Source organism: Sander vitreus, chromosome 12 (assembly GCF_031162955.1).
Source record: "Sander vitreus isolate 19-12246 chromosome 12, sanVit1, whole genome shotgun sequence".
NCBI classification, from domain to species: Eukaryota; Metazoa; Chordata; class Actinopteri; order Perciformes; family Percidae; genus Sander; species Sander vitreus.
This window is the reverse complement of record NC_135866.1, coordinates 15,574,872-15,598,720: the sequence shown is the minus strand read 5'-3', so window position 1 is coordinate 15,598,720 and position 23,849 is coordinate 15,574,872. Positions and strand designations below refer to the sequence as shown.

General features: G+C 40.6%; 4 protein-coding genes across 6 annotated transcripts; 2 read left to right on the top strand and 2 right to left on the bottom strand.

The window, feature by feature from the left end:
• Positions 1-854: 854 nt before the first annotated feature.
• LOC144527021 (ATP synthase F(0) complex subunit g, mitochondrial-like) lies at positions 855-5,578 on the top strand. Its single transcript, XM_078264840.1, has 3 exons — positions 855-986; positions 1,209-1,369; positions 5,395-5,578. Exons 1-3 carry the CDS (start codon positions 935-937, stop codon positions 5,482-5,484), a joined length of 303 nt encoding a protein of 100 aa, XP_078120966.1. The 5' UTR covers positions 855-934; the 3' UTR covers positions 5,485-5,578.
• Positions 5,579-5,622: 44 nt separating this feature from the next.
• ift22 (intraflagellar transport 22 homolog (Chlamydomonas)) lies at positions 5,623-8,629 on the bottom strand. Its single transcript, XM_078264839.1, has 5 exons — positions 8,502-8,629; positions 6,751-6,836; positions 6,420-6,506; positions 6,120-6,322; positions 5,623-6,034 (listed from the first exon to the last, which is right to left on the bottom strand). Exons 1-5 carry the CDS (start codon positions 8,538-8,540, stop codon positions 5,886-5,888), a joined length of 564 nt encoding a protein of 187 aa, XP_078120965.1. The 5' UTR covers positions 8,541-8,629; the 3' UTR covers positions 5,623-5,885.
• Positions 8,630-8,925: 296 nt separating this feature from the next.
• Positions 8,926-16,679, top strand: LOC144526983 (outer dense fiber protein 2-like). 2 transcript variants are annotated; one of them, XM_078264780.1, is made up of 17 exons: positions 8,926-8,994; positions 9,342-9,516; positions 9,634-9,757; positions 9,866-9,997; positions 10,165-10,239; positions 10,583-10,654; positions 10,757-10,873; positions 10,966-11,151; positions 11,264-11,373; positions 11,504-11,639; positions 11,924-12,034; positions 12,726-12,830; positions 13,303-13,461; positions 13,819-13,919; positions 14,103-14,265; positions 14,638-14,763; positions 15,108-16,679. In XM_078264780.1, the coding sequence occupies exons 2-17, from the start codon at positions 9,353-9,355 to the stop codon at positions 15,279-15,281; spliced, it is 2,055 nt and encodes a 684-aa protein (XP_078120906.1). In that variant the 5' UTR covers positions 8,926-8,994; positions 9,342-9,352; the 3' UTR covers positions 15,282-16,679. The 2 variants fall into 2 exon arrangements, with proteins under 2 accessions (XP_078120906.1, XP_078120908.1); XM_078264782.1 differs by lacking the exon at positions 13,303-13,461.
• A 1,262-nt stretch (positions 16,680-17,941) lies between these two features.
• Positions 17,942-20,640, bottom strand: LOC144526985 (CCN family member 1-like). 2 transcript variants are annotated; one of them, XM_078264784.1, is made up of 5 exons: positions 20,444-20,640; positions 20,126-20,339; positions 19,659-20,012; positions 19,291-19,496; positions 17,942-18,765 (listed from the first exon to the last, which is right to left on the bottom strand). In XM_078264784.1, the coding sequence occupies exons 1-5, from the start codon at positions 20,477-20,479 to the stop codon at positions 18,463-18,465; spliced, it is 1,113 nt and encodes a 370-aa protein (XP_078120910.1). In that variant the 5' UTR covers positions 20,480-20,640; the 3' UTR covers positions 17,942-18,462. The 2 variants fall into 2 exon arrangements, with proteins under 2 accessions (XP_078120910.1, XP_078120911.1); XM_078264785.1 differs by having other exon boundaries at positions 19,659-20,009; positions 20,444-20,639.
• Between the last annotated feature and the right edge of the window lie 3,209 nt (positions 20,641-23,849).

Sequence of the window (23,849 nt, the reverse complement as noted above, 5' to 3'; positions counted from 1 at the left end):
GTATACAGTGAATTAACAGTTTGTCTAAAACTATAAATCAAACAGATGGCACCATTAGTTGGGTGTTTGCCTTGAAATGCAGCTTTAACCTGCACCATTTTTTTATGTGGGCTGCAGGCTGAGTCAGAGTGAGTAACGTAAGTAGTCATCCATGTGATCTTTTTTTCTTTCACTTTCAACAATACACATACACACAAGTATACTATAATTGATCAATTTTATAACATTAACCATTTTGTGGGGCGAATTATGGATATTGTGTGTGTACTCTATATGTCTTGACAAATTAGTTCTTCTGAAATCCCTTAAATGTGCTGCATTGTAAATGTAGATGGTTTAGCAGTTTCCTCTGAAGAACTGAAACAATTGTTAAAACAATGCAAACAAAATCAAAATCCTTTCCTTTGTTAAAAATCAGAATTAGAACTCGGTTTGATTAAAATGTGTCTTTTTTAACTCCTTTAAGTAAAAAAAAAACTGTTCTCCTTTGCCTTTGATTGATTGGTACTGCACTTTTATTTCCTTCATTTTCTTTTTATTGTATTTTAAAATACTGGTATCATATACCTTTCTTTGTCTTATTTACACATTGAATTGCCTCCGTTTGAAGTTGCTATACAAATACATTTGCTTTGCTTGCCTGCTTTATGAAATAATGGACAGGATGTCCAGTTTGTCCTTCATCTTCTGTATAGCTATATTCCCAATACAGTCAGTGTGACTGGCTTATATGACAAATGAACATGACATACATTTTATCTAACTTCTTATGCTTTCGAACTATTTTATTTCGAAAATAAATATGACTAATTTCTCTTAACCCCTTTTATTTTGAAATCAACAACCCGGAAACCTCATGCCACTTTTCTTCTTGTTGTTTCCTCGCGTACTTTTTCATTGCGAAGAGCCAGAGACCGTTTAGAACCACTCTTCGATGGCACAGGCGGGACAGAAACTCGTTGCAAAAATACCAACTTTACTCGGTGGTAAGCTTACTCGCCCTAATTCCCACGTTGTTACAGCTTGTTAACAGCTGCACACCTTTAGTGTGACCTCAGGTAAGCTCAGGTATCAATACACGAACAACCACTGCAACAACAGGTTGTTAGAAACTTGTGATTTTCCAATTTTGCTGTAGGCTAAATGGCTCTTTGGCTTTTCACTTTGGGGCTCCAATGTTATTCACTTTGTGTTTGGGTCACTTGCAGCCGTTGTCACATACTCCAAACCCCGACTAGCGACCTTCTGGCACTATGCCCGGGTGGAGCTCGTCCCACCGTCCCCTGCTGAGATCCCTAAAGCCGTAGAGGCAGCATCGAGCCTCATTAAGAGCTTCCGGGCAGGACGCCTGGGACAAACTACAGTAAAAGTGAGTCCATACAAGTTTGATTACTTTTCTTTTCATTGATGTGTGTGTAAACCCTGTTAAAAAGTCACCAATATCTGAATAAATTGTTTTTTTTGGCTAAATTCTACAAACGTATACACATGCCTGAATTAAGAACAGATAATCTATAGTTTGTTATAAATACAATACGTTTTGATCTATTAGGGGACATAAAGGTTAGTCAATGAATCATTCAGTCAGGCAACAGAAAATGAAAACTATATATATATATATCCATCCATCCATCCATCCATCTTCATCCGCTTATCCGGGGTCGGGTCGCGGGGGTAGCAGCTCCAGCAGGGGACCCCAAACTTCCCTTTCCCGGGCCACATTAACCAGCTCCGACTGGGGGATCCCGAGGCGTTCCCAGGCCAGGTTAGAGATATAATTCCTCCACCTAGTCCTGGGTCTCCCCCGAGGCCTCCTCCCAGCTGGACGTGCCTGGAACACCTCCCTAGGGAGGCGCCCAGGGGGCATCCTTACCAGATGCCCGAACCACCTCAACTGGCTCCTTTCGACGCAAAGGAGCAGCGGCTCTACTCCGAGCTCCTCACGGATAACTGAGCTTCTCACCCTATCTCTAAGGGAGACGCCAGCTACCCTCCTGAGGAAACCCATTTCGGCCGCTTATACCCTGGATCTTGTTCTTTCGGTCATGACCCAGCCTTCATGACCATAGGTGAGGGTAGGAACAAAAACTGACCTGTAGATTGAGAGTTTTGCCTTCTGGCTCAGCTCTCTTTTCGTCACAACGGTGCGATAAATTGAATGTAATACCGCACCTCCTGTGCCGATTCTCCGACCAATCTCCCGCTCCATTGACCCCTCACTCGCGAACAAGACCCCAAGGTACTTGAACTCCTTCACTTGGGGTAAGGACTCATTCCCTACCTGGAGAAGGCACTCCATCGGTTTCCTGCTGAGAACCATGGCCTCCGATTTAGAGGTGCTGATCCTCATCCCAGCCGCTTCACACTCGGCTGCGAACCGATCCAGCGAGTGCTGAAGGTCACAGGCCGATGATGCCATCAGGACCACATCATCTGCAAAAAGCAGCGATGAGATCCCCAGCCCACCGAACTGCAACCCCTCTCCACCCCGACTACGCCTTGATATCCTGTCCATAAATACTACAAACAGGATTGGTGACAAAGCGCAGCCCTGGCGGAGGCCAACTCTCACCTGAAACGAGTCTGACTTACTGCAGAGAACCCGGACACAGCTCTCGCTTTGGTCGCACAGAGATTGGATGGCCCTGAGAAGGGACCCCCTCACCCCGTACTCCCGCAGCACCTCCCACAGTATCTCCCGGGGCACCCGGTCATACGCCTTCTCCAGATCCACAAAACACATGTAGACTGGTTGGGCATACTCCCAGGCTCCCTCCAGGATCCTTGCAGAGTAAAGATCTGGTCCGTTGTTCCACGACCAGGACGGAATCCGCATTGTTCCTCTTCAACCTGAGATTCGACTCATCGACCGAACCCTCCTTTCCAGCACCTTGGAGTAGACTTTACCGGGAGGCTGAGAAGTGTGATACCCCTGTAATTGGCACACACCCTCTGGTCCCCCCTTTTTTAAAAAGGGGGAACCACCACCCCGGTCTGCCACTCCTTAGGCACCGTCCCAGACTTCCACGCAATGTTGAAGAGGCGTGTCAACCAAGACAACCCCTCCACACCCAGAGCTTTAAGCATTTCTGGACGGATCTCATCAATTCCTGGGGCTTTGCCACTGTGGAGTTGTTTAACTACCTCAGCAACCTCCACCAGGGAAATTGATGCCAATCCCCCCCTCATCCTCCAGCTCTGCCTCTACCATAGAGGGCGTATTAGTCGGATTTAGGAGTTCCTCAAAGTGCTCCTTCCACCGCCCTCTATTACCTCCTCAGTTGAGGTCAACAGCGTCCCCATCCTTACTGTACACAGCTTGGATGGTTCACCGCTTCCCCCTCCTGAGATGGCGAACGGTTTTCCAGAAGTACCTTGGTGCTGACCGAAAGTCCTTCTCCATGTCTTCTCCGAACTTCTCCCACACACGCTGCTTTGCCTCTTTCACGGCAGAGGCTGCAGCCCTTCGGGCCCTTCGGTACCTTGCAACTGCCTCCGGAGTCGTCTGGGATAACATATCCCGGAAAGACTCCTTCTTCAGTCGGACGGCTTCCCTGACCACCGGTGTCCACCACGGTGTTCGTGGGTTACCGCCCCTTGAGGCACCCAAGACCCTAAGACCACAGCTCCTCACCGCAGCTTCAGCAATGGAAACTTTGAACATTGTCCACTCGGGTTCAATGCCCCCAGCCTCCACAGGGATGCACGAAGAGCTCCGCCGGAGGTGTGAGTTGAAAGTCTGTCGGACAGGGGCCTCCTCCAGACGTTCCCAATTTACCCGCACTACCCGTTTGGGCTTACCAGGTCTGTCCAGAGTCTTCCCCCACCCCCTGACCCAACTCACCACCAGATGGTGATCGGTTGACAGCTCCGCCCCTCTCTTCACCCGAGTGTCCAAAACATATGGCCTCAGATCAGATGAAACGATTATAAAATCGATCATTGACCTTTGGCCTAGGGTGCTCTGGTACCAAGTACACTTATGAGCATCCCTATGTTCGAACATGGTGTTCGTTATAGACAATCCATGACTAGCACAGAAGTCCAACAACAAACAACCACTCTGGTTTAGATCAGGAGGCTGTTCCTCCCAATCACGCCTCTCCATGTGTCTCCATCATTACCCACGTGCGCGTTGAAGTCCCCCAGCAGAACTATGGAGTCCCCGACTGGAGCCCCATGCAGGACTCCACTCAAGGCCTCCAAGAAGGCTGAATACTCTGAACTCTTGTTTGGTGCATATGCACAAACAACAGTCAGAGTTTTCCCCCCCACAACCCGCAGGTGTAGGGAGGCGACCCTCTCGTCCACCGGGTTAAACTCCAACGTAGCGGCGCTCAGCCGGGGACTTGTGAGTATCCCCACACCCGCCCGGCGCCTCACACCCTGGGCAACTCCGGAGAAGAAAAGAGTCCAACCCCTATCCAGGAGTATGGCTCCAGAACCACCCGACCGGGCTCCGTGGCAAACCCGGCCACCAGACGCTCGCTGACGAGCCCTCCATCTGGGCCTGGCTCCAGACGGGGGCCCCGGGCTTTCTCCGGGCAGGGTCACTTCATCCCTTCCTCGATTTTTCATAGGATTTTTGAACCATTCTTTGTCTGGCCCCTCACCTGAGACCACTTTGCCTTGGGAGACCCTACCAGGAGCACAAAGCTCCAGACAACATAGCCCTCAGGTTCATAGGGACACACAAACCTCTCCACCACGATAAGGTGATGGTTCCCGGTATATATATATATATCTCAAACTATGAAATGGCAAAGCCAAAATGCCAGTTTAAATTTGTTGCACACTGTATACACAAAAAGAACGTTATTTTACAGAATACAGTAGTAACCATAGACTGCTAAAACTAATACATCTGGATGTGACTGAATATATGGTTAGCCCCTTGGCTCAGATGTCCAGTCTGCAGTGTGTTGTATACACCAGCTGTAGGGTTGAGTTTATCTGCATACACAATAGAAATTACTGAATAATTGGACAAGATTAAAAAAAAACCTAAGCCGCGTGGGCTACATAGATAAACTACACGTGTAGGAAGATAAAATGCCATCTTAGTTAGTTCAATGAAAAATCAGTGGAAAAACACTCCCAAGATAACAAAATCAAGTTATTTGTGGAAAGATGTCAGACGATGTCAAAAGTTAACAGTTACACAAACTTCATATACAACAGGTAAAATAAAATGTGTGCGCGTGCGTGCTCATAGTGTGTTGTCTGTGACAGGTAGCGGGTAATTGTATGCATGGGAAGGGACTCAATTACTCTTTCATGTTACATTGTCAGGCCTCATTAACATATAAAACTATCATAACTTATTATCTAATTCTATAGAGTGTCATTAAAGCAGTTGTCTCAAGTTAAATTAGATTGTCTTTTGTTTTTTAGGATGCCTTAAGGAATGGACTTGTGGCCACTGAGGTGCTGATGTGGTTCTACATTGGAGAGTGCATTGGCAAAGGAGGCATTATTGGATAGGATATCTAGATGTTATACTGTTCTTTCTTCTTTTACACTTTAAATCGTCACATTCTCAGCAACCTGCACCAAATTTTCTAAATAAACCATGTCTAAAGTCAGAAGTATATTTAGTGTCTTGAGTACTACTTTCCAGAGTAAGTTAGGTCATGTTTTATTCACAAGACAAAATTCAAGACACCGAAGAAAAAAAAAAAAAAGCAAACAAAACCACCTTACTGTAGTAAAATATTTTTGTAAAAAAATTGCAAGGGGTTTTGGAAAATTCCATGTACAGCTGACAGCAAAGATGTGTAATTAATAACTTTAAAAATGGGAAATGTTGATGAATGTAACTTGAACAGAGATTGCCGATGCCAAGAAATGTCTTCATTAAGCTGCATATTTTATAGATTTTGCTGTTATGTAATAATGGACATCTCCTCTTGCTCTCGGCTTTCCGACATTGTATTTATAACATTTCCCAAGTATCTGCGGAAAGCTTGCCCCACCTCATCTGGCTCCTCCTCCAGGTTGCAGTGAATAAGTGGCAGTCTGGCCAAATGTGAGGCTGCATCAAAAAGAATGAACATGTTAGCCCAGACATGGTAATAATAACGCATACAACAGCTTTGGGAGGCTTGCAGTGGAAATACCTAAAGGCAGCCGTCCATCTTCTACTCCGCTGCCAGGCTTGTGGTGAGCCACGAGTAAACACTGGTTGTCCTGCAAACCTTGAGAGGAGATGAACATCGAATGCCACGTCTCTATTTCTTTGAGGTGACTTGGAACATCAGGATTAAAAATGATCACCACACCGCTGGATTCCTTCATCAGTGCAGGCCAGCATGATTCAAATCTGTATGAAGAGAACATATTGTATATCTACATCTGGGTATTATACGCCTAAACAAAACCAATTATAAAAATATTGGAAGTGTTTGATATTAACTTACTTAAAATCTCCTGAACAGTCCCAAAGTTCAACCTCACATTTTGCGTAGTCACCACTGCCTTCAGGTTGCGATTCAAATTCCAGTATCCTTGAAACAGAAGAAAACAGCTGCATTTTGTTTTTCTAACTTCCGACAATAATACCTCTCATGGCAAAATAGATAAATGATATTACTTCGAACATCTAATCGTGAGTGTAATTGAAAAAAAAGTGTAAAATGACACTCCAAACATTCTGTTAGATCATGTTATTTCCATCTTCTCAGGGATTTGATAAGTTTGGGTAAACTGTGTAGCATGAGGAAAGCAGTAACGTTGATAAAGGGTTTGTACCTTACTCCTTGAGTAGGTCTGTATTCACCTCCAACATTTTCTGCTGCTGTGTCTGAGAGAAAATTAGCAACAACCGTTTTCCCACTCTAAAAAACAAACGGACATGATTTTAAAATAGTCAAATCCGTTACAATCAGAACATAAATCATCTTTATTATGATTTCCTACTTTTGACATGTATGTTAATTTTACTGCTAATAGGCTTTTTTTTTTTTTTTTTTTATAAACGGCAGACATTTTGACTTGTCATAGTAGGAAACGCACAGGTGTTACTAATAACAATGGATGCATTCTGTTTAAACTTTCCAGTTGCATGGCTTGTGTAGGAAGCTACATTTTTACTTACGTTTTTTTTCTTGCAGTGGAGTAGTGTTTTTTATGGCAGCCTTTTTAACACAGCAGGAAATTCACAGCTGTATTTAAAAACCTTAAAAAAGGCTACATTCCAGTTAAGTGTGGTTGTGCATGCAGTATGGCTTACTGAAACACCCAAAGGGAACAGAGGGTAGGCTACATCTCAAGTCTCTTAAATTTCATCATTAATGTAATTAGTTACACCTGTGCTTTTCCTGCAACACACACAGGTAGAAGTATGGAATAAATATTACCCAAATGTACCACAAGTAAATGTAATCTTAATGCAGGCAGAATTACATCTTACATCATCTCAGTGTTATAGGCATTGTAATATCAGATCATTATTAAGCAGCATTTTATTGTTGAGGCTGGTCGAGGTGGAAATAATTTACATATTCACATAACGTTACGTAGTTTAATCTATAACAGCATATCATTGCTGTTCATTCTGTTTGTTTATGTAAAATTATGAACTGCAAAGTCACTAATAGTAACTATATAGCTGTCATATCAATGTAGCGGAGTGAAAAGTATAAAGCATAACACTTTAGGCCAGGGGTCTTCCAATGTTTTTTAAACCAAGGACCCCTTAACTGAGAGTGAGATGGAGTTGCATATTTAACTGGGCCTACAAAAACGTGTAGGGCAGCCTAAAGTCTGTACATATACCTTTTGTGTTTGTTTTTTGAACTTCACTTTATTCCAGAAATCATATACAGATTATGACAAATGATATAAAGCATATACAGGTCATCATATACATATACGTTTTTGCACAGAATACTAAGCTATCAAAATAATTGTTGGCATGATTTTATAAATCATCTCTTAATGTTAAACATACATGTGGCACAGTGAATCCTTATTAACTGTATCTGTGGATGGCTATCTTAGTGACTACCAACCAAGACCAGTAAGCCTATCATCAGTGGGGTTTTACATTTGCTAATAATATGTTGGATTCATGTTAAGATATTTTAATTTTTGAAAAAACTTTCAAAAATGAACAATAATTTGGAGGCCCCCCTGCAGTGACTCTGAGGACCCCCTGTTGAAGATCTCTGATTTAGGCCTAAGTAAAGTAACGTTAATGTATAATGATTACCTTTAGTAGAGTAGCTAATTGAGTTTTGAGTAAATGTATTTAACACTAGTTACATTCACGTTCCAAACTGCACGCTTCTCAGTCAACATAAACATACACACACACACACACACACACACAAAGCTAGTCAACAAAAACTACGCAGGTGCTCTTTATGATCCAACCAAGCATACATTTTCTGAACATATTAGCTAGCTAGCTAACGTAATAAACGTCTTCTAGCCAGTTACCAGCAACAAAAAAATAAAAATAGGCTACGCTACTGTGGGGGGAAAAGGCATTTACGTACCTCATTGGGTCCAATAAAAAGTATTTTTGCTTTGAACATTTCTACTCGCCGAACATTAACGCTAACTTCGACTGAAGAAGCTCTGGCAGGGCTAAGGTACGTTACGCCACCAAAACAAGTTAAATAACACTGCGTTTTAAACTGAGTGTATATCTGAACAATGCTATGCTGGGTTTTGAGTTTCACGCAATGAAATGTACAAACTGTTAATAATCTTCGTAACTTGAGGTTACCCAAACATGGTTTAAGCTACCATGGCAGTAAACTCGAGTAAACTTCCTTTTCGTTTCTATGGTTTCAACCAGTCCCTTGCTTTCTTTTGTTCATTGGCTGTTCGCAACTTAAATCAAACTAAGTTACGCCTACTTTATCCTTGGGGAACAAATCAGCAGCGAGAAAATAAGTACGTTACACTAGAGCTAACCAATCCAGTTCGACCTTGTAAGAGGGGGCACAGTTTGGAGTAGCGTTGTTCACACATAGCCGACACAAGGTAAAAGCGCAAGTAATATTGACATTGTTTTGTTAAGGATTGCTATGTTTTAGTTCTAATATCCATAATGTAACGTTAGATGTCAGAGGCTTTGCATGGTAGAATCAGCATAATGCTTGCTTTCTTTAATCCAACGTAAATTTAGCAGCCACTTCCTGTCTGTTGCTATGGAGTGGGCATAGTTAGCTTGCTTGACAACCTAATGTATACTCTCACTGTCCTTCATAATAATGTGCAAGCTAGGCTATGCATTGTAAATAAACTAATTTTAAAAGTCATGTTAGTATGAACTAACTTCCTGTTATCTGTATTTTAGCACTAACTTGTACTGTATGTTGTTTTGTCAGTAGTAAGAGCTATGTCTCCAGAGGATGAGCTCCAAAGTCCCACCCTTGGGTTCAGCTCTACCAGGGAGGATGTCACTCTGAGCTGTGGTGATTTAGCTAGCTCTCATGAGCTGGGGAGAAGGAGCAGAGCACGCAGCATCCTCCACACAGAAACCCCAGAGGCTGACATCAATTGGTGAGGTCTTAGTATGCATGAACATTTGAACATACAGTAACAACATTACTTGTGGGGCTAAACCACCACTCACTAGTAGCCACAGCCAAACTAATTTACTCCCTGTTTTTCATTTAGCCATGGAGACTTTGCCTATGGAAAAAGTCCTTTCCTGAAAATACTGATGGATGCAGAAGCAGCTGCCAACTCTGCTGCCATACAGCTTGTGTCTTTTAAAGATGCCATGGAAGATGAATTTGCTGTATGTTTGTTGCCGTTTAAGCATACATCAAGCTTGGTTCAAACATAGGCCCTCCATGTTGGAAACCATTCACGACCCATTATTCTAACTTCTTCTCTTGCAATTTAGGATTCGAGACATTTGGCCATTGATAAGCGCAGAATTGCAAGGCAAAGAGGACTTTTGCTGGAGAAGTTGGAGGACTTTAGACGAATAAATAAGTCTGTTCGACAGAAACTGAAACAGCTCCAAGATATAGAGGTTGGTTACAATAGTTCCACCTTGTACATTGCGCAGGATACTTATCCATGGGTCTGTATTTGTAGTAGTACTGTATATTAATTTACTTTAAGTTCATAACAACAAACGAAACACTCTGACTTAAATGCCTTAAAAAGGAATGTGTAAAAATGTGTTTTTCCACATAGGCTGATCAAATTGATGCCAACCACCAAACTGACATCTTATTGAAGAAGATCACACAGGCTGAGAGTGAAAATGAGGTGAGTGTATGTAATGACCTAAAGGATATAACTTAATTTAAGTGTAAGCGAAATAAGCTTTGTGCTTAAATTGTGGCAACCTGGTTTAGGTTTAGTCTGTGAAAAGGTTTATTCTTATGTACTGTATTCTGGTTTGAATGGTTCAATTGGTAAGAGCTGGTCAAATAAATATTGAGGCTGTGTCACCCAACATAGCCACATTGGGTACTAAATGAATGTGATAACTGAAAGATGTGATGTAAATGCATCTCCTGTATGAGACTGAATGCACTTTATTGCAGAAGAACGCTGAAATTATGCAAATTATCATCTCAAATCACCCACTGTAATTTTTCTCCTGAAGAAATTAAAAAGAGATATGAGTGAGACAGAAAGAAAAGTTGAGGAACTGATGGATCAGCGGAGAGAAGAGCAGGTAAGCACAGCAGAAGTGATCATATAGATGTGCTTGCATACTCTAAAAATGCAAAGGATGCAGAGTGCATTTTAAAGCATCTGTCCATAATTGTCATCACAGGAGAACATAAAGAGTGCAGTTCACATGACCAAGTCTGTGGAGGCGACTCGTGCTCACCTGCAGGGGCAGCTTCGCAACAAGGAAGCCGAAAACAATCGTCTGATTGTACAGCTACGGGTACAAACGTCTTTATCAGCTCGGTACTCTCTAGACAAACTGCTTTAAAGAAAATGTGTAATTTTATAGCATATCTTTTTTTTCCTTTTCAGACTGTGGAGAGAACCCTGATCGAGCAAAAGATGGAGATTGATGATTTGAAAGGCTCCATCACCTCTTTGACTGAGAAGGCAGCGCAGGACAAAGAATGTCTCAAGAAAGCCACCCGAGCACAGAAATTGAGAGCTGAGAGATTTGAAGCCGCTATTGAGAAATGCTATGCACAATTGAGGGAAAAGGTATGAAGTCAAAATGGCTAGGATTTCATGGTTTTAAAAGTAGTGTCTTTTCTATACACCGTTGCATCTTTTACGATCTTGCTTTGACTTTCTTTTCTCGGTTGGCATCCAGGATGCTGAGCTGGTCAACGCCCGTTTAGAAAGAGACTCCAGGAGACGGCAAAAAGAGCAGAAGGAGGATGAGAAAGACAAACTTGTAGCTTATACAGAGTTGTTGAAAAGGTTGGTCACTTCTCTTTTCCAAACAATACTCTGTCACCACACTTTTATAGTGGAATGTCAATACACACACATGGCAACTATCTCACTGATTCATTTTTAATGTGTATGTGAAATGTGTATTTCAATAAAGTCAGATTGCGGACATGACAGCGAGGCTGCAGAAGGAGAAGGACGAGCTCACCGCAGCTAATGAAACTGTGATGCAACAGCTTGAAAAACTCAGCGCTGAAAATGGAGACCTCAACGTCAATAATGCAACACTCAAGGTACAAGTTGCCAAACCGCTTGCGCTTGAAAATCGTTACTGTGAAAGTTATTTAAAAAAACAAAACAAAACGAAAAAAAACCCTTGCTGCATAGATATGTTGTCCATAATTATTCATACAGCCATTTCGGCACGCTGACAGATGAACAACTGTAACATTTGTCAATTCTGTCGGGCTTCTTACGTTTGTCCATGTTCATCATATCCTTAAAGTTTGAAAACATTCTCTCTCTCTGATTTTTTATTTATATCACTCAAATTATTTTAATGTCCGTGTGATTGCAGGTATCCATTGCTCAGATTGAGCAGCAGCTGGCTGATTGTGAGTCGGCCCTGATAGAGGAAAAGGTTGTGTCTCAGGAGAGGAAACATCAGGCCGAACAGTGCCAATATCAGGTAGACATCGGCTCATTAATTTGAGTTATTTTAAGAACTATTTACCTTTTTTTTTCTTTCTTTATTTGTTACAGCTCCAACCTGGGAGATTATGGTTCCCTCAGCAGAGTTTTGCATTTGAAAAATAAAGATAATTCACTCTGTAGTCAACAAAGACTTCCCATGCAAACAGTTCATGTTCATGTTAATAAAGAGCATCTCCACAACACACACACACACACACACACACACACACACACACACACACACGCAATGAATATTACTGGACAGCTAACATTGTACTGCTTAAAAAAAAATGTTTTTATGATTCACTGTGAGGGGGGGGGGGGAGCATCAGACATCTGGCTAGGGAACACAAAGTGAAATACTAACAAGTTTTAAGACTACAAACTGTTGAGCTTCATTTCCAGGAAGCTGTTAATCCTTTTATCCTTTCTTTTTCATGCCATGTCTTTTTTTGTACTTTTCTAACATCGTTTTCTATTAGCATTTTGAAAAGTGCTTCACAAAAAAAGAGGATGGTCACAATGATTATATCAGCTCATTCTAACTAGCCTTTTAATTATTTTAATTATAGCCGAATGTTGAATGTGCTCTGTTGAGATTGCTGAATGAATGACACTAGTTTGCAGTTTTTAGTTGTACGGAAGGACACAGCCGGTTTGATCATACTGATCTGTATTTGTTCTAGGTTGCAGAGTCTCAAGCTGAGTTAGATGATCTGAGGATAAAATATGCAAATCTTTTAAGAGAGACGGAGAAGACACGAGATGGAAAAGATACAGAAGTTGAGAAGGTAACCTTTTCTCGTCTCCATGTAAATGTTTTTCTTATATATTATGAATTTTCTTTACTGTTAATGTGCACACATCCTAATAAATACCAGTATGTTTATTTTACAATATATGTGATATTTAAGATGACTAATTTCTTTCTTTTTTGTTCTATTAATAACCGCACTATTGTGCTTTTTCTATTATATTCAGCTCCGCAGCACTGTCTCCTGCTTTTGAATGGCCAGTCAGTGAGCTTTTAAAAATGTAACATTTGTAGCCCCTGGACCTTCTAACTACCAAACTTCCTACAATAATTCTGAGCAGCAAAACACTTCAAACTAACAACCAAGCCAAATCTCAGTCTAAAGATGAATCTGGGCACATTCTGCTCCCTTAAAGCATGCACGTCTGCCAGCATCTCTTAGAAGGTGTGATGAATCTTTATGCTAATGTATTGTCACCCCACTCCTTCTGCCATCCTCTGGAGCCCAGGTGAGACAGGAGCTGCAGGGGCGTGTGGACGAACTGAAGTCTTACCCTGAGTTACTGAGTGCAGCTGAGCAGAGCCTCTTTAAGTGCCAGGAGAACCTGCTACGCTCGGAGAGGAAGTGCTCAGAAAAGTCAGAGTCCGTTAGGCAACTGCAGGTTAAGGTGTGCAATGTGAGCTCTGGTGGTCAGAATGTAAAATGCAGTCATTTTCCATCCATCTGACCACTAGGCGGTAGTACAACCCCATGTGTCCGTCACCGCATCTTGTTTTGTGGTCCTGCTGTGAGTTCGATGTTTGTGATTAAAAAAAAAATACTCTTTGATTGCAGTGGAAAAGTTGTAAGTGTAGTTGTGCTGTGTGAGTCCTTTTCAATCACCCACGTTTCTATCAGCAATGATGGTGTTTGCCAGATTGTAGTATTTATTGGCAGTTTAGCATGTGAGGTAAAACCCTCTTTTCTGCTCCAGTCACTTGTAACTAATACAGGTGGTTCTGAACTTTACATTTTGCATATACAGATGGAGAGTCAGACAAAATTGCTGAGATCATCTGTGGAGATGAAGGAGTCCATCCATGATGCCAATTTACAACTACAGGAGAAAGTGAATTTTCTCCAAAAGTAAGGCATCCTCCGTCTCTGTTGGCTAGATGTCAAATGTTTGTCTCATTTTGTACACATTGAGAAATAGACATTGTGTGTGTGTGTGTGTGTGTGTGTGTGTGTGTGTGTGTGTGTGTGTGTGTGTGTGTGTGTGTGTGTGTGTGTGTGTGTGTGTGTGTGTGTGTGTGTGTGTGTGTGTAGGAAAATGGACGAGCTGCAGTTGGAGAACCTGGAGCTGGTACGGAGGCTCGCAGCACAGGAGGAAGGTCTGAGCTACAGTAACCGGCAGCTGGAGCTTCGCTCGTCAGACTGCCAGGCCCTCAGCCGGCAGCTGGAGGCAGCTTTATCAGACGTCAAACAACAGGTACAGCTCAGAGACAGTCTAGTCTAGTGACATCTGAGGAAGAATTTATAGTCAAAGAGATCAACAAAAGATGACAAAGCAGCACCCTTAGGTGCAAGTGTTTTCCCACACTCTACCTTACAGTTTAAGCTTTATTACAGTGATCATTTATGACATCTTCATATGAAGACATATCTGTTCTGTCACTGATTGATACGATACATTACCATGGAGCCCATACGTCCAGTTCCTGAAACCGTTTATATTTTCTGTACTTGCTGTTAGAAAACACCAAGTTGTTGATACTGTAGGTGTTTCCTTTATAGATCTGGCCCACAGGAAGTGATGTGTTCCACTCTGCTGGATAATTTAAATTTTTTTCCACTTGTCCAGGTCAACAAGGTAAAAAACAAGGCTGTTGCCAGAGAAGAGGCTCTTCAGACCAAAATCTTGGAGCTGGCAGCAGACAAGAGCAGAAGGGATAACGAGCTGAGGCTCCTTCGCCAGAGCAAGCTCACCGTAAGTATCATGCTTTTCTTGAGCATATCATAATAATAATAATAATAATAATACATTATTAGGCGCCTTTCGAAACACCCAAGGTCACCTACATGAGAAAAATGTGACACTAGTTGGGAAAAAAAAATGTGGTTGTGGAAAGGGAATCAGTGCATTTTAGAAATTATAAGTTATAGTTAGTAGTTAGCCCTCGCACCCGTGGTGCTGAGGCGTGCGGTGGGCATGGTTAGTAGACTGGCAGAGGAGGAGCATTAAGCAAATGAATGTCATGGAGCATTCAGCCTTAATGCAACCTCAGATGTGTTGATGTCAAGCGAGGACATTCACTGTATCTTAATTTGCAGGCAGAGAAACAGTTTGAGGTGCGTCTGAAGGACCTGCAGCTCAGCCTGGACCAATCAGAGAGCCACAAGCAAAGCATTCAGAACTACATTGATTTCCTCAAAAACTCTTATATGACAATGTTTGATGAAGGATTGCAAACATCAAGTTTTGGATCGTCGTATTTTCTAAAATGATTAAGGATTTATTTGTATAAATTTATTTATTTTTTTGTGTACTGTAATATGTATATGGGCTATTTAAAAAAAGGAACGGAGGCAATAATTTGGTTATTGACGTTCTACATTTAGCTGACAATAATCTGGGACTTTCATCCCCCAGCACCCCCCACCCCCCCTTGTTGTTCTGCAAGGTTTTCATATTGGTTTTTAGCTCATGGCCCAAAAGACTTACATGATATTCTCACGTGTGTGCTAATATTAGACTAAGAACTCTTGGTGCTACTGTCTCTTATTCCCATACAGCAAATAGACAGTTGCAAAGAGACAAGTCTATTTACTTGTTGTTATAGCAACATGTGTGATGAGCTGTGAGTTGGTAACCTAATATTTGCTGCTTTTCTATCATTTTAAATTGAATACATTTGGGTTTTGGACTGTTGGTCAGATAAAACGAGCAATCTTAAGATGTCACGTTGGGCTCTGAGTAACTGTAACAGGCATGTCTTCACTATTTTCTTATGTTTCATAGTCTAAAATAATAAATCAAAAACATAAAAGGGGTTTCCAGCTGGAGAAAAGTAATGTGCCACTAGGTGGAAGTGTTTTGTTAGCCAATCTTTTCTTCTGTCAAGTGTCTCATTTTACCCACAATGCACTGTGCATCAGTCTAAGTCACTGCTAAATGAGATCCATTCAACATAAAAACGTTTAATGTCTACTGGAAGTGTAAGATTATGTCTATCTTTGTGCAACTAGCTCCAGAACAAACTGTTGGCCATATTTTGAAGCTGTACCTACACATCATTATTAAAGCAATTGTTAACCAACACAAGTGGTGCTTGAAAACCAAATGTTAGTGGGTGCCTATGTCCTTCCCATGTTTACCTGTGGTAGAATAAACCTCATTTTCCATCATAAAATATACTCCAACTTTGTTCCCAGTCAAGCCATCATAATTGTTCTATTGTGTCTGATATGATGGGGAAATTCGGAGCCACACTCAAAATGCTACTTTCACTGTTATCCTGCTGATCCTGAGACCAAACAGACACAAGTTTCTGTTTCTGTTGTAATAAAGTGTGATATAAATTGAATGTGTTAATGTTCTGACTTTCAGCTGGAATGAGATGAATGATGCAGAAAATCAATTATGTAGCTGCCAGTTGTGAAGCTCATGCCTTTCGGGCTTCAAACATAATTACTGAAATGCATGCAACACTGGGACATTTCCAAACCACTTTAAAATCTGTTGCTGGTTTGATCTCATGCTTTTGTAATGGAAGTTTTTATATTATTGAGGCATAGAAGCACACGAGAACACAGGTATCCACTGCAGTATCATTTACCTAAGAACTGAACTATGTCTTGTACTGTACCCATACTGTATCTATGGCAATAAACTACTAGACCTGAGTAAGGCTATGATGTGTTCTTGCAGTGGACATATTCCCCTGAGTGAGCAGTTCTCCTCTCAAGTTCATACAGACAAAGCTCTATTGTGTTCTCCATCAGGGGATGGAACCATTTCATCTCTTCGTGCGTCATAACTCCTGTTTTTCCTTTGCTTTTGTTTTCGCTCTCTTGGTCTTACCCAAATACGTAATATTGATCAAACTTTGGAAATTTGCTTTTCTCTTGCTTTTTGCTGGAAAATAAGCTTACATGTTACTTCCGGCAATTTGTTTGGTATCACGATTCAGCACCATGATGTACACACCCTGAGTTTATGTGCTTATTAGGCTCAAATGAGCTGGATGACCCATTTGTCTTTTTATTTATTTATTTATTTATTTATTTACAAGTTGTGTAAGTGGCTTCACAATTACATATATTAAATGGATTTTCTGAAGCTCACATACAGTAGTCTAATTCATGCATAAACTTTGTTGGATGGAGAATAAACTCTAAATATTCGCATTTAAACTATTACTATTGAGCAACATAACATCAGTTTGCAATTCCTCATTCTTACTTTGGAAATAAACTAGAAGAAAGGGATATTGCATTCAATATCAGGAGCAACACATTTCGAAATTTAGGATTGTGCATGAAGGGATTGTCCTCTGTTCTGCATGTTATAGTTATATATATATATATATATGTATGTATATATATATATATATATATGTGTATGTATATGTATATATGTGTGTGTATATATATATATATGTGTATGTATATGTATATATATGTGTGTATGTATGTGTGTGTGTGTGTGTGTATATATGTATGTATGTATATGTATATATATATATAGATGTATGTATGTATGTATATATATATGTACATATATATGTATGTATATGTATATATATATATGTGTATGTATGTATATATATATGTATGTATGTATGTATGTATATGTGTGTGTATATATATATATATATATATATCTGTGGAAAGTTTAGATTATTCTGTTACCCTATAACTTTTTCATAAAACTAAATTCTGCAGCTTGTGCCCAGCATGTGTCCAACAGCAGGGAACCCACTCTGAGGTTTACATTACACTCATTCCCTAAACTATTCAGTGGCATGTAGGTCGTCTCAGAAGTGGGTCAGCCAGATGCAGTTGAAACAGTATAGCTCATTTCCTACTGAAAACTGTTACAACAGACCCCCCCTCTTCCTTTTTTCAGATTATTGCAAGCCCCAAATGTTAAATGAAAAACTGTAGTGTTTTATGTGTTTATTTTTGAAAAAGTAAAACATCAAATTGACAATTCTGCAGTTAATTGGCCAAGATACATACAGAGTACAGTATATTTACAGCCTTATGTTATATTAAAACATTTTACATAAGCAAACATGGCTAACCAATATTATTGTACAATATCCATGATTAAGCATAACAATTAGTGAAGTATGAAGTATTAATCCTTATACTGTAGTAAATCAACAGAAACATGGCGACATATGTGTAATGATGGATTTAGTAGCTGCCATAGTATTTACGTCATTAATGTCATGTTGTCATGCTTCATGTCTTGTCAAAATGTTATGTATGTGTATAAAATAAAATAAAAATTTAAACTAGAAAAATAAGAATTTTCACAATGTTAAAAAGACAGCTTCAAAAAGAAGCAAACCACAAGGCTCCAATGTTATGAAGCAAACTTATGAACAATACAGTTCAAGAAATTCATCCTGCAGATGTCTGCAACCTCAAAGTGCACTTTTCTTTTCTGTTCAGAACTTTACATTTTCAGTTTATGAATATTGTTCAAAAGTCCGTAGCGGGCAGGAGTCTTTTCATTGCTGCCATTGCAGTTTAAGTTACATTTGCAAGACTCAATCATCATCACCATCCTGCCGATGATCTCTCCATGTTTGCATCGGAAGTGGACAGGTAACGTCTGGGTTCGGTGAGGCCTGCAGCATTGGCCATCAGAGCAGGATCCACAGTACCTTGGTTGGAACTTTTTCAGGCTACGGCAGCCTGCGTGGGACAGTTTAACTGGACTTCTGGCCTTTTCTATGTGGTTACATTTCTGACCTTTCTGTTAGAGGGAAGACATCAAAAGCACATGTAAATTGTAGTGTTATTCATGGTTAAAGCTATAGTGCGTAGCTTCTGTCTCCCCCATGAGGAGTTCTAAGTAATTACAACAACACTGTCGTTGCATCCACATGATGCAAGCCTTCCGTGATCGCGCACCACCCACACCCAAGGAGGACACGGAGGATTAAAGAAACATGATGGACTCTTCAGAAGAGGTAATTATGTTCACTCAAGCTTCTGCGCGCGAAAGTCGCCGGACTACACCATTTTGTAAACATAGCCATACTGAAAATGTTTTTGTTGAGAGTTTTGTGAAGCTGATAGTCTTAAATTTGCTTTGTATCAACTCATTAGGTAATTGCTTGAATGTAACAGACGTCCATTATTATAAAAACAAGTTACGAACTAAAGCTTTAAGATCTAAGACACATAATGCTTACATTAGATTAAGATTACAGACCACCATAAAATGAAATTATTAAATTGTATCATGCTAAAGAATAAAAAAAAGTTTGGAATGTACCTTCAATCTGGTAAAGGTGTCTTGGTTGCATGGTCGGACTTCACAGATCCGAGTCTCTTTCACCAGTTTGCACTGAGTGTTGCTGTTGGTCACCCTGGTGGATACTCCAGTGCCACAGGATTTGGAGCACGGTGACCAAGCTGTGGTTTGAGACACACACTCGACTCCTCTGACCAACATGTGGCCTGTTGGGTGACTCCAGAAAGCTGCACAGAGAAAAAAAAAAAAAAACAAGGTTCAGAAGAGTTTAAAGGCAAGACATCTCATGCACATGTCTCTACGTTTGTGATCTCACATACACGTCCTTATATATTTGTCTTCCTCTTTAGCAATGACACCAGAAAGGATACAGTGCAAAAAATACTCACCAGGTAATGAATTTGATTCTCCTCTCCACACAGGAGCCAGCTCATTCTTGTTGGTAAGGTCGTCTTCAGACAGTCTGTTTTTCTCTTGCTTTTTTTTGTGTTTCTTCACCACAGAGCTCTCTGTCTTTGCCTCCTCAGGGCAGATGAGTTGTTCACAGCACCGTCCCTGCACCTTGACCCGCTTGGGCTTGGCACAGCCCAGTTTGGGCAGCGTGAGCTGATATGGGCAGAGGGAGACACATCCAACAGCACCATCCATGCAAGTGCACTGGTGTTTGCAATTTGGCCGGAATATTTCCCCATTCTGGTAAATCCTGTTGTTGTACTCACATGTTCTTCCATCTGATTTGGCTGCTTTAGAGAAACAGAGAAAGTAGTGAGGTGGTTTGACATGAGAGGAGTAAAAAGACAAAGTGATTAAAATAATAAAAAAAGAAGAGAAGGGAACAGAGCAAAAGTCATTGTACCTCGACAGATGCCCTTAGACGAGCCATATCCCCCTCCAAAGTTGCACTCCAGTCCCTTTGTGTGGTCACACGGCTGTGTCTTGCTGCAGTCTTCAAAGAGCTGCCGTGCACAAACTTTACAGCATCCACATCCATCCAGCATGAGACTGACTCCAGCTGCACATCTGGGGTTGTCAGGGGGACATTGACAGTCCTTTGGACATAAGGCTGACACCTGAGATAAAATAGACATTTCTAATCAAATGTTTGCCTCCAAAAACGGTCCTCTTATAACAGCTAGAAAAGCAGCTTATGAAAGAACAGTGATTATTTCCTCACCAGTGTAACGCAGAGGATCACAAAGACTTTCCACATCTTCAGAAGTTAAAGTAATCTTTAGAAGTAAAATCTTTCCTGAGTGAAAAACAATCTCTCTGTCAAACACAAGACCTGGCAGTGAGTCGACAAGTTCTTTCTCTCCCTCTTTTGGAGTCCCCATCTCCTTTTATTCACTCCGAGCAGATCTGACGTATGCACGGGATGAAGAGGTGTCCCAAAACTATGGGAGGAATGCGTCTCCACGAGTCCTCCCATAAGATGTCCCCCCCCCCTCCTGTTCTCTCACTCAGTGAACCAAGAACCGTCTTGCTTCCATTCTTTCAGGGCTTTCTCTCCAATGTAGCCATGTAATTATCATTTTATATCTGTTATGTAATCATGAAGTCACTCTTCTATCATAAAGTAAACCAGTTCCTTAAAAAAGTATTTCTATATAATGAAATACTACAAATACAAGTGGCTTAATTACATGTTCTGTCCTGAAAACGGAATTGTATACTCTTCAAGCAATGCATTACATTGTTTGCTGCTATTATGCACTGTATACCTCTATGCATCCTAATAGGACATTGTATGTCTGGCCATACTTATGTGGTTTGTGAAAGTTATTTATTAGAGTTGATTTTGTATTGTATGCATTGTTGTAACAATGTTTTTTATGTCACCTTTTTGGCCAGGTCCTTCTTAACCCCAACTTTACCTGATAAAGGAAAAGAAAGATAGAACCACCACTGGTAAAATATGGTTATGTAAAGGCAAAACAAAAAGCATGATACCTGAATTTCTTTTATCACCAGCCCCATGCATGTGAGAGCAGCCCCAACATCGGGGCACCACAAGTTCTGACATAAATATTGAAGAAAAGCTACATATTTCTATGACCAACTGAATTTCTATCTTGGCCGAAGCAGTGTTTAGACTGCTGCATGTAGTCTGTGATCAGTGTTTGTATTCTCTAACTTCGCTAGTGTTAAAAGTCACAGATGAAATTCCCTTCAGTCACCTATGAGTGCGTGGATGGATTAGAGTTTGTTTGACTTAAATATTTTGAAAAAGGAGTCAAGAGCCTTGTGGAATGTTTGAATCGTATGAATCCTTTGTTCGGCCTGAATAAGAAACACACCGAATAAGAAAAAAAGAAGAAAGAAAGAAAGAAGAAAACTTGAGAAATGCCTAGAGCAACATTCCACTCTGGATGAACATTTAAGGTTTCTTTGAAATAGCTGCCAGGATAAAAAGCATCCTCTTCTATCCACATCAAAGAACAATGAGAGTTATCAGGGGAAAAATGCCTTTCCTTTCATTATAACCTGTGAGAACAAGAGGCTGAGCAGGGCAGACTGGCACAACCTCCCCCTCTTATCTAACGGAGGTTATACAACTGAGGTCTGAATCAGCGCCAGGCAGATGAAGAGCGAACAAGCGTGAGCACGGTGCATTCAAACATGCATGGAAATTGCTGCTGACTTGTGGTTTGGAGTGGAAACTTTTCCCTCCAAAGCTGTATTATAAAGAATTTACAGAACCATGTTAAGTAAGGGAAACATATAAAATATAAAACATATAAAGCAACTGGACAAATTAGAAAGGATTACAGTTGCATGTTCAACACTCAATTTATCCCAATCCCACAGAGCAACATGTGAATGTGTCTTATATAAATTATAGTATTGATGTAAGTATAAAAGTAATTTCCGAAGAGAAAAGAGTAAGTGGGCTATGCTCAAGGGCACGTTAGCCCCTAAGTAGCATTTTTGAAAATTAAATTTGAATTTAATTAGATTGAACATCTGTCTTTCGCTGATTTCAGGCATCCATTTTTGTTCAGTTATTATTAAGAAATAACAATGAGGTGAAATGTGGTTATATAAAAAATATAAGCATTGTGGCTAATGTTATGCTACATTACAGTAGCACTATTTGGAGCTAGCTAGTTTTAAAGCTTTACTAGTGTGAGAGTCCTGTGGTAATGTAGAAATTAATGTTACAGTTTGTATAAAATATATATTTTATGTATCTGCATCAGAGCCTTTGACATCTGTGTTTTGTAAAGTAGTTAGGGTTAACAGTTACACAATATGTGTATGTAAATGCTTGCTTGGATAGTTTACGGGTATGTCCGGGTTGACTATTGTAAACAATGGAAAATGAAGGTACATTATCAAGGTGTCATTATGTATCAAATGCAATATGCATAGCACCTGTATTGTGAGCTTGCAGATAAAAATGTAATTTAAAACCTACAAGATAAGGGACTTTCATCAAGTCTAAATTAGGAAAGGGTGGAAGGACTTGACAAGCTGAATAATAGCAGAATAAAAATTATAATTATGACTTGGATGTTGACGTGAGTGCCATTTACAAATCGAAAAACTTGAAACTCGGTTGTGACATGAACGCGGCCAAAAGCCAGGAAGCTGTTAGGTTAGCTTAGCATAAAGACTGGAAGCAGGGAGGAACAGTAAGTTCTCTCTCCCTGGCAACCTCATTGTCTGGAAAGGAATCACAAGAAAAAAGGACAGCTGGCCAGCTCACACCCACCACGCACAATAAAATCCATCCACACGTCTTCACAAAAATATGTGCTTCTGGAGGCTGATGGTCAATTGGTAAGCTACTGTAGCCGACAAGCTAACTGCTAAAGTGTTAGCTAGCAGAAAACATGCTAGAGCTGGTCAGTCAGTCACAATCGTCACAAAACCTCCCACTAACAAAGAGTTTTTGAAAGTGGGAAAAACCTAACAAGCTTGCTAACTGTCAGCAAAGATCCTCCGCTGTCACAGTAAGTCTTTACTGTTAAAGACAGTAAGTTAAAGAATTCAAGAACGTATTTGTACCATCAGCTACTGTCTCATAACTGTTAATCTTTTGAGGATCACTTTATCCTCCAATAGAGGAGATTAAAAGGAGAAGGTACAACAACAAAGCTAATATGCTAGGCCTCTATGTTGGCTACTCTGGCTCTCTGCTCCCTCAAAGGACATTACTGTCAAAACAGCGTCACTCATTAAAATGAATGTAGATTAACTTGGGCCCTGTAAGTGAATCCACCACCATGAACTGATTTTTCTGCAAAATTGTAATTGCTGGTCTGACCTGAAGGAAGTCATTGTACTGCTGTTTTGTCAACAAATAGTTAGCCTACACCATGTAGGATATAGCTTCCCATAGGCCTACAACCATAACATAGCCTTTACATGTATGTTTGTGTATGGATTAAACAAAAATACAGCATGTTAATAAGGGAGCTTTGGATGTGTCAGTAGGCATATTTTCATATTATCTTTGAACAGTCTGGCCTGTTTCCATGCTTTATGTTAAGCTAGCTAATCGCCTCCTGACTCAAGCTCCGTAGATAATGCAGAGACATGAGAGTGGTAATCTTCTCATCTGACTCTCTGAAAGA